A 13,575-nucleotide genomic window follows, 5' to 3' on the forward strand; every position below is an offset into this window, starting at 1 on the left:
GTATTTGGTCTTATTATTGTAATTGTTTCATACAAATATGATAATGTTTACTGAACTTAATAAAAGCTGACTAAAGAAACAAAGCATTTTTTCTTTTTCTGAGCAAAATTAAACTTTTGCACACCACAACTCATTTGTGCTCTTCAAGTCATCATTAAGCTGAAAAATGTCATCTGGACTTGATAACACTGGGACATGGATCCTATGGAGTAATATCTTCTGCTTTAAATATACTGTGAATGAAAAACGTTTACTGACTATTTACATTTTATCTGTGGCCACCATAAGACAGCAATAAGGAAATTGCACTAGTAAAATTCTTGGTCTAATATAAAGATGACAGTCACATCTGTGCTGGTGCTGCCAGGAACAATCCGATTGCAGTAACTACCTTACTGGATGTTCTCTCCTAACTCAGCTTCCATTCCAGACCTGAGAAAAATCAGGTAGTGCAAAGAGTACGTTGAAAGTTTAAAAGCAAAGTTTCTTTACTGCCAGAGTTAACCTACTGCATTTTTTGAATATCAGCTTGAGTTCACGTTCAGTTTGTGTTACAATGTAGGTGAAGCTTCAAAATAGCTCCTGCTTCACCTGAACCAGACAGCATTAACCCATCTAAGTCCAAACTCAACTTGTATAAGCTAAATATATGAAAACGTCCTTGGAATGCTGGGTCTAAAAGTTCCCTTCAGACCATGCTGTTAGTTGCTATTCTTAAAATTGTAAAGAGTCATTTGAAACAGCAATTCTGCTTTATCCTACTCCAAAGCACTCACATGTGTTTTGTCCAGCATAATTTAAGGGGGAAAAAACCCAAACACCTCATGTGACTGCCGGGCCTTACTGAAAGTCAAATAAAATTCAACTGGAGCTATTAGGACCCACTGTCTAATGTGTAGTCAGAGGTTATTGGGGGAGGTAGGCTGACAAACTAAAAAGGGGGACAGTGAAGGAGGGGAAAGAAGGGAAGCTGGCAAGCTGGAGGAAAGAACATTGATTAATGAACAAAAAACATTTTTGAAAGGTCGGGTGCGCAAGTCAGACTAGCCCTGAGGCAGTTCTAACTTACATGACCAGCACTTTCTGTACGCAGCAGGTAACCCATGCTGACACCAACTTTGCCGACATGACAGGGTTATTATTTTTGGAAGGATGTAGTGTTCTGGAACAATTTCTCTAATATATTAGTTAAAACTAAGCTTTCCTTCAACATCAAGCACGCATGTCTTCATTTTCACCATGTTTACACTGAACTCCTATCATTATTCTGGCCAATGAAAATAAAAGCTTATTCTTCATTTGTGAGTACTTGTATTTCCCCCCCTGTAATATATCCCAGGGCAGCAATACTGTACATAAGATTGTGTTCAAACCCAGATGCTCACTCCTAAGACCTCACCACTTACACTAAGTTTTGCAGTAGATGCTGACCATCAGAAGCCTAAAATTTGCCTCATCTCAGCACAGATCCCAAGGGCTTCTTTTGAAACATACCTTAAGTTTATGGGCCAATATCAAAGTGGAAGAACAGAAAGGCAGAATTATTCAGGGTACAACACCTACATCTTCAAAATGAGCTAATGGAGGAGGTTCTCTAAAATTATGATATTAAGCTTTTGATGTGCATTATACAGTAATGAAGACAGGGAATCATCAGAAGGTCATTTAATCCAACTTCTCCTCCTTGTCCTGCATTTTAAGTGGACTTGCCCAAGACCTGCACCCTGGTTCACTAGAGTAAAAATGAAGTTTGATGCAGATGCTAATTAAATGTCCTCTGTGAGACTCAAAGGGGACTTTAAAGCAAACTCTGGAAAAATGGTAAAATTACCAAGCATTTCTCTCAGACCTTTGGATGAAGCATAATAGCCACCTCTAAGCAATTACTCAGGTGTATGCACAAGCCAGAAGAGACAGAAAGACAGGTACATGGACTTTGCAAGTATTTCTCACAAACCCGTATCAGGAATTGCTTTGCATTGAGGAGCAGCTGGACAAAAGACAGGTCAATCTGAACTAGCTCTTGCTTCATACTTATAACAGAGACATGCAATTTTGAGTGGGGGACATTCCCCAGGCAGGAGCAAAAGCAGCAGGAGAAACACGATGCTGAAAGCAAGAGGCAGGGCATGCCAGAGTCGTTCAATCGTACTGCCCGTAGTCTTCTCCTTTCAATGAAGCCTGAGAAGACAGTACCTTACCTCCGAGGCAGTAAGCAGGATGTGTGCATCCTGCCTAAGGAGGAATCTCAACTCAGTGATTTCTGACAGATACATGTATTTGTTTTAACATCATGTGACAGTCACATTCACAATTTCCCTCTCTATATGCATGATTCTTTTCATACCAACAGCTGTATTTACAGACACTGCTCATTATCCATTACAGATGATAAACAATTAAAAAACAGAAAATGCGACTTAGCAGCACTTTATGTATCATAAACCAAATAGCTGAAATGATCTGTCCACAAGTCACTGAAAGCATCAAAAGCAACTTCTGCATATGGCACTATCTGAAAGCTCTTTGGGATAGGGACGCTCTGTGCTGTAGCTACACAACACTTTGCACAGTGGAAGGGGTGGAGGAGGAAATCTACCATTCAGGTCATGCTGCAAAATAAATAATTGAAAATGGAAAAAACCTCTCCTCCTCATTCTACCAATGCCTCATAACACCAAAAGAAACCACCACACAGAGAGATGGGGATTGTTTTTCAAACCGTAAAGAAGCTTTCACATGCCAGAGAGTTTATCTGAGACCAGCGTTTCAACCAGCACTAGGCATTAGCTACAACAGTGAGCAACTGACACACAACAATCCTGCCATGCACAGCATGCTTAGGCAGGAAAATATGTGTGCCTCAGTCACAAAAGACAGAATAGAGCCTCAAGTGTTTGGGCTCCTTCCAAAATAATCCAAATGCTGCTTTTTTGGCAAATGGGGGTCAATGGAGCTAAAAACTCACAGAAGGATTTGGGCATTCATGTGTTTATATACACCCACTCTTTCATTTATTATTCTAAAGCTACTTTACAGAAATCAAATTACATAGCTGACAAGCTGCATAGATAAGAGAGAATAAAAGTAAAATTTAAAATTAGCTGACAACACTACATGATGTAGTGTATATTTGGCACTTTTAAAGTGAGTGATGAGGGTTAACCTAGGGGAAAAAAAAATTGTACCTTCCTAAATTGCACCTTAAATTATTAAATAAATTATGAACATGATGGAATGCATTAAATATATAAGCCCGAAGGAGAAAGAGCGGATGTGTTTTAACTTTCAAAGCAAAGATAGCACATTTAAGAAGTGTTGCTTACTGTCTGGATACTTTGTCCGAAGTAGATTTCAGTGTTGTAGAAGTTGCCATCATGACTAACAGGCAGCGTTGCCCTGGCCAAAGGCTGGTTCTTTAGTTCGGGCCACTCCAGCGAGCCACCACCTAAGCGGCTGAGAACAGAAACTTTGAGGGTGTAGTGACCTTTGGGGACCTTATCTTTGACTCCCCTCAGGCATTTGATGTGAATTTCTATCGGCTGCGGTATCTTGGAGCAGTCAACCTAGGGAGAAGGCTCTGAGTTACTGACCTGGGTTGAGCTGACTTTAACCATACAATTAGCAAGAACAAATTTCTTCAAGAAAATAACTATCAAAAAACAGACAACACGCTTCTTGTTCAACCTGCAATTACCTATTGCTAACCAAGGATCTGCAATTAGGGAGGTCAAAAGTCATAGAGATGACAGATAAAAAAAAAAAAATAATACAAATACTACTAATAAAATGTTTGCCATCCTTGGAGGGAAGGTGGAGCTGTTGAAGTATGACACCAGAAGCCATTAGTCTGCAATAACAACGCAGAATTAACTGGAAAACAACACCTTCAAAACTATGGCATGCTTTGCAAGACAGGCACAATATGTGATGTGGTGAGCAGGCTGCAGGCACGGAGTAAAAGACAGGGCAGGCCGTGTTTTTATACTAATAATTAGCCTTGCCAAAGCTATTAGTGCTGTGTAATATGCAGACTATCCTTTCACCTTCTGATTATCATATAATCAGATTCTCTTAAAAATAGTAATCAAAGTGCAACACGTGTAGAGTTTAATAACAACTCCCTACAGGCACCTTTATTCCAAGTCCAGACAAAAGGAAACATCTGCTGCTTGCTGTTGACAAGATGTTGTCTGAGTTACAGAATGTTTAGTATGGAATAAGTGCTGTGTATCAGAAATGCCTTTCTGGTGCTTTCGTTGTGCGCTCAGTTTAAACTGTAGCTATATAGCCTTGCCTGAGTAAAGGCGTAGGGTCTGTCCCACTGCGCCAGCGGATACTTCAGTGCTGCCCGATGCAATCTGCAGGGTCAGGCGCATAACAGGGACTCCCAGTTCGGCTCCAGTGTTGACTTCAATGTACAAAGTTGCTTCTGCAAGAACTAATTATTTAGCGCTTCAAATCAGCAATGATTCCCCCGAGGAATCAGTTTCTTCCATCATTTTGAGAAAACACTAGTGCTAGGTCATCTTCTTTTAATGCAATGTGATACAAGAACCCATACCACACTTCAGAATCAAATGGCTACCTTGACTACTAGGTTTAGTAGTCTCACAGTTTAAGCCTACAGTAGCTAATAATCTCTTCTTTAATCCTGTCTTGGATTTATTTTGGAAGAGATAGCATATTTCCATATAGATAGAAAGCTTCTGGAATTAAATTAAGCAGTTAAATAAACAGTTGAATTTGTTAAACTTCTTTTGTTTCTCAACACAAACCATACTTAACAACTAATCTGAATGACAATTATTTTCAGCTTAATTAGAAAATCTTAATTAACAATGAAGATTTAACCTTAATATTTTTGGTTTCTGAATCATATATAAAAAAAATTAACATTATGTGAATAAATAAGACAATCTTTTTAAACCTCAAGGCAGGATTACTGATGCAGGCAGACTTCGTTATTAAACACATTCTAAATTAAACGCCTCTATGAATTTTATACTGAAATATATTGTGATAGTTTTGCATGCCAAATGTGACATTTTGTATTTTAGATTCATCTTCTGTAGTAATTTTGGAAATGTCATACAAACAAAGATTTTGTCATTTACCAATGGAATTACTATGCATGGCCGGTTAGCCATCTCTTTTCTGGCTCTTCTGGTTGTTTCAAGTCAGCAAGCCATAAAAAATCTTTATCTCTCTGAAACACAGCAATTTGGAAGATAATCGAATAGTGACTGGGGGGCAGAAACGCCAGTCTGAGGAATTATACCACAATCTCTCTTGCATTTACAACCTTCCTCAAAGCGGGTGTCAGTCGAGTAGGAAAAGGAGATAGAAGATTCATCATATTTCAAGCCTGTCTCATTTGCATGGTGGCATAGCTGTCTCATCTCCTGCTGAAAGACTTTCCTTGGCCAGCGCTGACAAACTGTTTTGAAGAACTCTTGCCATGCCCAAATGATTCATCATTAATAGCTTTAGACATTCTCTTTAAGCGTATGGTTACTTCTGCTGGAAAGCATATTTTGAAACCTGCTAAATTCTATCCTCTTAAACTACGGGGCGGGGGGGGGAAGAAATAATGATACAATGCAATTGATCTAGTCATTTATGACTTTGCATCAGGGAAAAAAGCACTCATGGAGAACCTCACCTTCCCACAAGGTCCTGCTGCTCCATTTAATCCAGTATTCACACCTGCAAGGTTACCAAAGCTGGCTGCCATTTCTTCTTCACATCCATTCTCCTCTGCTTCCAACGGCTGACTTCCCACTCTGCAGCAGTTAGAAAGGGAAGAAGAACTGAAAAGAAACAAACTACAATGCAGACACAGAAAGCACTTGCCATTGGAAATATATCACAGTTCGATGTTTTCCTTGAATATATCATAAGCCTTGCAGGGCACCCAGGAGAAACAACAGTGTGCTAAAGAAAAGAAATGGCTAGGCTTCAAAAAGTGGCACATGAAAAATGCAGTCACAGCCCCAGTAACATGACCAATATTTGTCAGTCTGTGCCACAAGTCGACCTAAGGAACCTAAAGTTTCGCTGCCCGTATAATCAGTTCTTTCTGGCATTGGGGCTCAGGTTCCAGGTTAAGAATATTAAAGTAGGAAGCCATTGCCTCTGTTGACACTTTGAGGACCAATTGACAGCTTCAATAAACTGGAACAGGTTTTTGGAAACCATTCCAAAGGTTCCTTGGGGGTTCGGTTACTTTAAAGCACTGAAAAAGTCTTATTATATATATAAATCTTACCTTTTTGAAAAAATCTTATAAATTTTCATATATAAATCTTATATAATTTATAAATATTCTAAAATATCTTATTTCATATATATAAAAATTATATATATACGTCACATACACATATATATACACACATATACATGCACATACACAAATTGTCAGCTGCACATGAACCACTAAACCTTCCTTGACATTCATATGTTAACTTCTTGTGTAGTTAAAATAATTTTGGGGGTAATTACATTAACTCAAAGATTTTTTTTTTTTAAAGAGATGTCCCTGTAGCAACACAGCAAATAGCGTAAGGACAGCCCTGGACTTGATAACCCAACACTGCCCTGCCTAGTGCACAGGATACACGGAAGGCACGGTACCCTATGGACAAAACCCGGTTCCTAGAGCACAGCAGGAGCAAATGCAAACCCAAGTCATTTACATTAAGCACTATAAAGCTGTATACTTCGGCAATCCCACCCTGTCTTTCAACAGACACAGAACCATAAGCAATTCCTCTGTCCCTGCTTGGCACCAGTATCTAAATAGAAATGGCTCTAAGTAGAAACGTCTGTAGACGCTCTGCTGGCTTCAAAACACTTCAGCTCTTGCTTGCACAACCCACTTTAAAAGGTTTGGGGTGGTCAACCAGCCATGCCAGAGCTGGTGATGCTCCAGCCACACTTACAGGTGGAGCCAGGGCAGGCAGCAGAGCACAAAGGCACAGCAGCTCTCCAGAGCTGGAGGCTGAGCAGGTCGTTCATGGCCGGGGGCCAGCCACGTGCCACCCTGGGCGTTGAGGGGAGGTACCACTGATATTCAGGATTAGCTTGGGCATCTACAACACAGGCAATCAGAGGACAGACTCTCTTAGGTTGCCAAGCCATGTATTCAGTTAAGGTTTTAGTCACATAAGAAAATACTAAAATTTGGTGTTCATTTAAAAAAAAAAAAAAATCAAAACCAACATTTTCCTGGACAGCACTTCTGAAGCATTCCTTCAGTATTTTCTGACTTGCTTTTGGAAAATTCAATTCTAGTGCCTTCATTCCTTTTTCCTCCTTTGCATGCTAGGTGATAACATGAGAAGCCTCCACATTTGCACAATTAACATGCTTCTTTATCAAGCAAATTATTTACAGAGACTGCAATCATGCGAAACATCCCAGTCTTGTGCACACGTGCTAGCTATGTAACACATAGTTCAAATTCCCCTCCTCTGAAACATAAAACCTGGATGTACCCCTGCCTCCAAGTTCCTGACACATCGCTACAAATCAGTTTATACTCAGACCTTGCCTATGGTTTTTTGGGGTTTTTTTAAGAAACATATATACACATTTACATCAGTAAAATTACCACTGGTCCATAGCTAAGCTGTGTTCCAGATTCCTATACCAGCAGAATTGCACCATGTGAATGCACAGGCAATAGCTAAATCAGTTGGAAGGTCTGTGTAGACACCAGCTCCAATGATGTATGTGGGAATTTTGCCCAAGCCAGGACCAATGAGAACTAAGGGCAAGATTCCAATGCTAAGGATTGAATACAAGAGGCACAGGGTCAACCACCTTTGAAGTTTTATCCTTGAGCTGCAGTCAAGTCAACTTGGGTCCAGTTGTCCTAAATGGAAGGAAAAGAAGATGCTTCTTGAATGTCTCTAGCTAATTTGTAGAGCTGAAATGTCTGAGAAGTTAACTTCTCTCCTCAAGAAGAATGGTCTGTTTGGAACTTTGTACTTATTTAGTTTCTCATGATGGAAATTATTTCACTTAATTTGGTTAGAGCTGCATTGACACAGGGGTTCATTAGGACACCCATTTGCTTGCAATTCAATTTAAAATTAAATACACTTTGTTGTAGATTTTATTACTTTTAAACTACTGTATCTATTGCCTTTATTAGCTGCTAATACACAATTATGAAGGTAAACAGTTTTCATTACTGAACATCAAACATTTAAATAACCGCATTTGATCTCTTTTTGGGTTGCACCATTTTTCTTTCTCTCCTTTTGCTGGGTATTAGATTCAAGAGAATAATTTATTCAGTGAAGTTAGTCCTCTTTTGTGCTCACCAGCATGCTCATCAGCTGTCACAGCAGAACATAACTTCCTTGGCTGTATCCACAAGGATTATTTATTTCCTCCATTCATTTCTTTACAGGTAATTTGATGCATGTATTTATCTGAAGGTCACGTATAGCTCAATCACAAAAACATTGCTCCAATTCTTATTTCCTTCACTCTCTAAGGGTAATTCAGAGGCACGGATGAAGGGCGCTGGGAGAAGCCATTTGGTCACCTTTTGAAGTGCACTGTGTGTAGCACTTGAGAATGGCAGCCCAAGCTGGGTATCTGAAAATGGAGGTATCCAAAACAGAGGCCTCTTTCAAAAGCAGAGGCTCAGTTTTTCTAGGTCTGAGGTCCTTTGTCTGGGAAAAGTTCCATTCATTAATATCTGTAAAGCACTTAAAGATATTTGGAAGGAAAGCACATTAGATAGAAGTACAAAGTAGCCCTTATCTGACATACCTCTGAAAGAGTTCATGAATCCTGGCCTGCAACTTTTGTTTCTTGTGGTGAGAGATTTCCTTGTGGTGCTTTGAGTCCTACATGCCAAAAAGGAAAACAAAAAAGAAAAACCCTACGTTTTGTTTCCAAATATACAGAAAGAACATGGAAATAAAAGCCATAAGCATACAATTTGCCAAAGTTTTGCCTTAGGTCTTCTGGTTGAAGGTTTTCAGAAGCAATTAGGAATTTCAACCACCATTAGTTTTTCCATAACTTTTTTACATATATTTTTCCATATGTTTACCCCATTATTGTCAAGGGAAACTGAGTTCTAATCTCCTTTTAAAAGCTTGATTGTTACAATGTATATTTGTGCATGGTAGTGCCCCACAGTCCTTATTTTTACTACACCTAATACAGTCAAATATATGCATAGATACGTATACGCATGTATAAATGTGTGTGTACACACACGACAGAATGTAACATGCAAAACAGTTAGCCAGACTACCAGAGAGCCCGCAACTTGCCCCACTTTAAATCTGCTCCAGATCTGGAGGCCCTGTATCACCACAGCTGTTTTTAAACGTTTGGTAAGAGGGACTGGCATTTTTGCACGTTGCAGCACGTAGGAGGCTATAACTTGCATAAGCAGTTAGATTCAGGAAAACAAAATTCTTCTCCCTGACCCGCACTGTTCAGAGATCTCGCTGAATATTCAAGGACATATCTTGTGCTTCCTACTGATGTCCCTGAGATCATGATAAAGTGTGCATGCAAGACTACCAATATACAAGGATGCTTCCTACTGCATACCATATACTGTCATCTAAACAGTGTAAAATTACGTTGCCCTTCCACTTTCATCAAGCCTCAAAGCCAAAAAACATTTTGGTAAGGAAACAAAGTAATAGCCAATGGAGAAAGATTCCCCATCAGAAGGCTCTGTATCTGGCTGTCAAAGTCTCTCCTTTCTTCCAAATCTCTAAATTTTTTTTACAAATATCTGGCTGTTTCCAAGGAAGCTTAGGAATCTGTTGAAGACTAAGGCATTGGGAAAATTATTTACAAAGCATTCTGCTTATTTCCAAAATGAAAATTATCAGAGTATAAAAACAGACTACAAAAACATATTACAAAAGCCTGCATGAGTAGCTTTTAACATAACTTGTTTAAACCCTGTAAAATTAATGCAGAGACAACATGGTTGCCTTAAAATACAGTATGATTTGTTGGTAGTCCCAGCAGAGAGCCTCAAGACGGATGCAATAAATCGTCTAGGCCCTGGTCAAGCATGACACATACACAATTACAAAGGTGACATGACCAAACTAGCTCAAAGCAAGACCTTCCAGCTCTCCACATGGCAGCTGTGTCATGGTCAACGCTCCCTCCACCACTGCTCCTCCGTTAGTGGGAACCAAGCCCTCCTGCTCCTGGACTGCTTTTGGCTGAAGTTCACTAGAAGTCTCTGGAGCAGGGACCGGGACCCATTTCTCTCCCGCCTCCACAAACACTGGCACTGATTTTCTTTCCCCAGCCTGGTGAATCACCACCTACGCCAATTCTCCAGGAAGGGCTGGGAGCTGGCATCAGTCCCGGCTCTGCTCCAGCAGAGCTGGTAGCTGTCTGGTTAGGGTGATGGGACTCCCCCTTGTGCCACTTCCCGCACTCTGGTGGGGGCTGAGACCCCTGAGGAACGCACCAAGAGAAAGGGCAGGTTGTTCCTCCCCGGCTGCCCCACGGGGACATGCTCTTGCAGGCGTAGGGGACCCATCCCAGCAGCATCAAGGACCAAGCAGCAACATTCATCACCCCTGCAAGGCACAGGAGCCACTCTGCCATGGCTGGGGTGTTTTGGGAGGGTGCCCAGCAACAGAGCTCAAAGTGCCTCAAAAAGCTTAATGACAAAAGCTACCAACCAAAAGACGTCAGGCATTTGGTAGCAGATGGGAAGGGCTTTAAACTTTTGGGCTGAGGCAGTTAAAGTTAAAATTCAGAAGGTGGGGGGTGGGCTTGGTTCATAATTTATCTCCTGGATCCAGCTCTTGGTGATACCTGGGATAGTGATTATGAGGTGGACACTTAGATTAAGAAATAAGACAAAATAGAAAACACACTTCATGTAAAATGTCAAGTAGCCATAATATTACACCAACCTTCAGACATTACAAGTCCAGACTTAAGCTGAGCCAGAAGTAGGGAAGGTTTTAAAAAAAAAAAAAAAATTATGTTACCATACTCCCATAGCTATCCAGTCTCCTTGTTTATCGTCCTAATCTTAATTAAATAATGAATATTCAAAAGAAAATATGAATCGGGGTTCTCTGTATGAACTGCACTGTTTTCTATCTCTCTGCCTCTGAAGTGGCAATGGGAGTATGATTTAAAACTATTTCTCCTGGATCCTAGTAAAATATTTGTCAGAGTGTCATGATAATTTTTAGAAAGCTCTATCATCCACCTAATAAATTTGTTAAGTTTATTCAAATCTTATTAAACAGGAAAAGTGCAATGAGTCATGGTTAATATTTCTTTACCCACACTAAGAAATAAAATATATCAAAAATTCAATGCTTAGGGTCCTATTCAGAAAACCTCTATGAGTCTGTAATACATTTTCTACATGATTAAAAAAAAACAGGAAACTTGCTTTAAAATGAATTATTCACCACCTTGAATAAATTTCCATCTTTCCTAATTACAAACCCCAAAGTCAGTTATGTAAATTTTAACCTACACTAATTACCTCAGGGGTGTACAAGCTAAAGGAAAGTAGATGCAGTAGAAAAAAAAATCCCAGACATTTCCATCACCAGGAAGCAATTTAATAGAGGGAAAAAATGTGTAAGTTTTCAAAAACAGAGCAGCCCGTACAATTTTTTTTTTTTTAAATGTGGAATAATCATTGTCGCAATATCCCTTGAATCAGAGATTTACTGGAATAAACCCAAGTGTTTTTTCTCAATGGCATATACCATCGCACACATAGCTAAACTCTTGTTTCTCTTCATGACACCGGCATTGTCTAGACTGTAAAAACGACCCATTGTTGACAATGGGCGTTCCCAACGTGAAGGCATGAACTGTGGTTTAGCTTCAAGTTGATAGAGACATCGAGGGCCCCTTCAGAGAAAAAAAAAGTGACTAAAATCTGGGAACCACTGGATACCCTTCAGAGCTTGCCTGGGATGTCCTGGAGAAAGCAGGGTGTTGTTTCACCAGGCGCTGATTTAGCTGTGAGCCAGCTTCTTCACACATGTTTCTCAGTTTCTTCATCGGCTATCTTGAGGTCTAATTACACAAATGGCCCATCTACTGATTTCAGAGAGCGTGATCAAGACCAGTATCTGAAAAAGGTCTTTCAGTCTGGGCTCAGCCTAGACACACACAATGGTAAGTATTGTTTCTACTGCAGGCAAAAAACAAGAACCTGACTCAATACTATTAATCAGTGCTGACTATTTTCACTGTGAAACTACTTCACAAATGGTAGAACTCGATCCCTATAATAATTTTCAGTTTGGAAAAAAAAATAAACAAAACCCTGGCCAAATGTATCCTTTCTACTTAGGAGAAAGCCCACAAAATCCAGCAAAGCTTTGAAGCAACAAAATGGAATTGGTCTTCTATCTTTTAGCAAAAATGGAACATTTAGGGAAAATATTTACCCTTCCCTTTTTGTCAGTCCTAACACCGCTATTACAACCTTCTGGTGAGGTACTCACCCCACTGTGATTTGAAACAGCCAGTTGAGCCCTTGCCCTGATGAAACTGCACTCCCTTCAAGGAGTGCTGTGGGGGTCCACCTTCCCGCAAGTCCTCCTTGCCAGGTTGGGACGCAGCAGAGACAGCGTGGAAACACCACCAGTGGGGTCTCCAACAGCCTCCCACTGCCCACAGGAATCCCAAATGCAGAGGATCCCAGTGCTTCCCCTTCGTTCCACTCCTTGAGAAGTCACATCAGTACGTCAGATTGCAGGTAGAGATGAGCGTGAAGTGCTGCCTTTCCAGCCATAACCAAATGCTCAAACAAAAGCTTTCACCTAGGATTTCCATCCACTCATCCCAAAGCATTTTGCGGTGAATTCCTGTCCACTCTATTTTTATTTATTTATATTTATTATTTTATTCATTTTTATTTATTTACAGATGGGAGAAGTGAGGTGCCAGTGAGAAGCGACTTGCCTGAGTTCACCGAGCAAAGTGTCAGCAGGGCTAGAAACAAAACCTATGTCTCTAGCCCCTTCACACGCTGGCTGCTGCATGGAGATTCACTCCCAGTGGCTTTCAACATCTAGTGCACTGTATATCGCAAAACAAGTGAAAAATTAAGAACCACTTGAGATGAAGAAAAAAAATATTGCAGGAAAAGTTAATATTCCTTTCAAGTAAAGTGAGATTTTGAGAGGCTTATCCTCTCCATGTTAACTACAGAGAGATCACAGGGAAGTGAGGCGTTGATAGGTAAGTGGGATGAGTGCCCTTCATTGAAAGCAAAGACTCTAGTAGCTGGATAAGGTCTGCTCTGAAAATTGCACTGCCCGTTGCATGTTGGAATTTGGGTGATCTTATCTCAGAGATGGCCACAAACTAGGAGAGAAAGTTGTGTCAAAATCCTGGACACATAGTAGTAGTATTCAAAGTGCACTCTGCCAAAAATGTGCCACAAACTCTCAGACATGTTTTTAAAGGGAAAAAAAAAAGCAACAAAGCAACACCCACCCCCTCCCCATAACTTTCCTTCCAAATGGAAAATTAAACCAATTTACTGTTCATGAGCATAAAATTAAATACTTAGAC

At 40.2% G+C, this 13,575-nt stretch overlaps 1 protein-coding gene across 1 annotated transcript in view; it reads right to left on the reverse strand.

Annotated features, from left to right (window-relative positions):
* The window catches only part of LOC129202383 (uncharacterized), a 140,310-nt gene that overhangs the window by 73,817 nt on the left and 52,918 nt on the right, over positions 1-13,575 (reverse strand). The window contains exons 8-10 of the mRNA XM_054815042.1: positions 8,791-8,867; positions 5,666-5,786; positions 3,327-3,566 (exon numbers count right to left, since the gene is read on the reverse strand). Of these exons, the coding sequence (XP_054671017.1) occupies positions 3,327-3,566; positions 5,666-5,786; positions 8,791-8,867 (438 nt within the window). The remainder of the gene's footprint in view (positions 1-3,326; positions 3,567-5,665; positions 5,787-8,790; positions 8,868-13,575) is intronic.

This window comes from Grus americana, chromosome 2 (genome assembly GCF_028858705.1).
Source record: "Grus americana isolate bGruAme1 chromosome 2, bGruAme1.mat, whole genome shotgun sequence".
NCBI lineage: Eukaryota > Metazoa > Chordata > Aves > Gruiformes > Gruidae > Grus > Grus americana.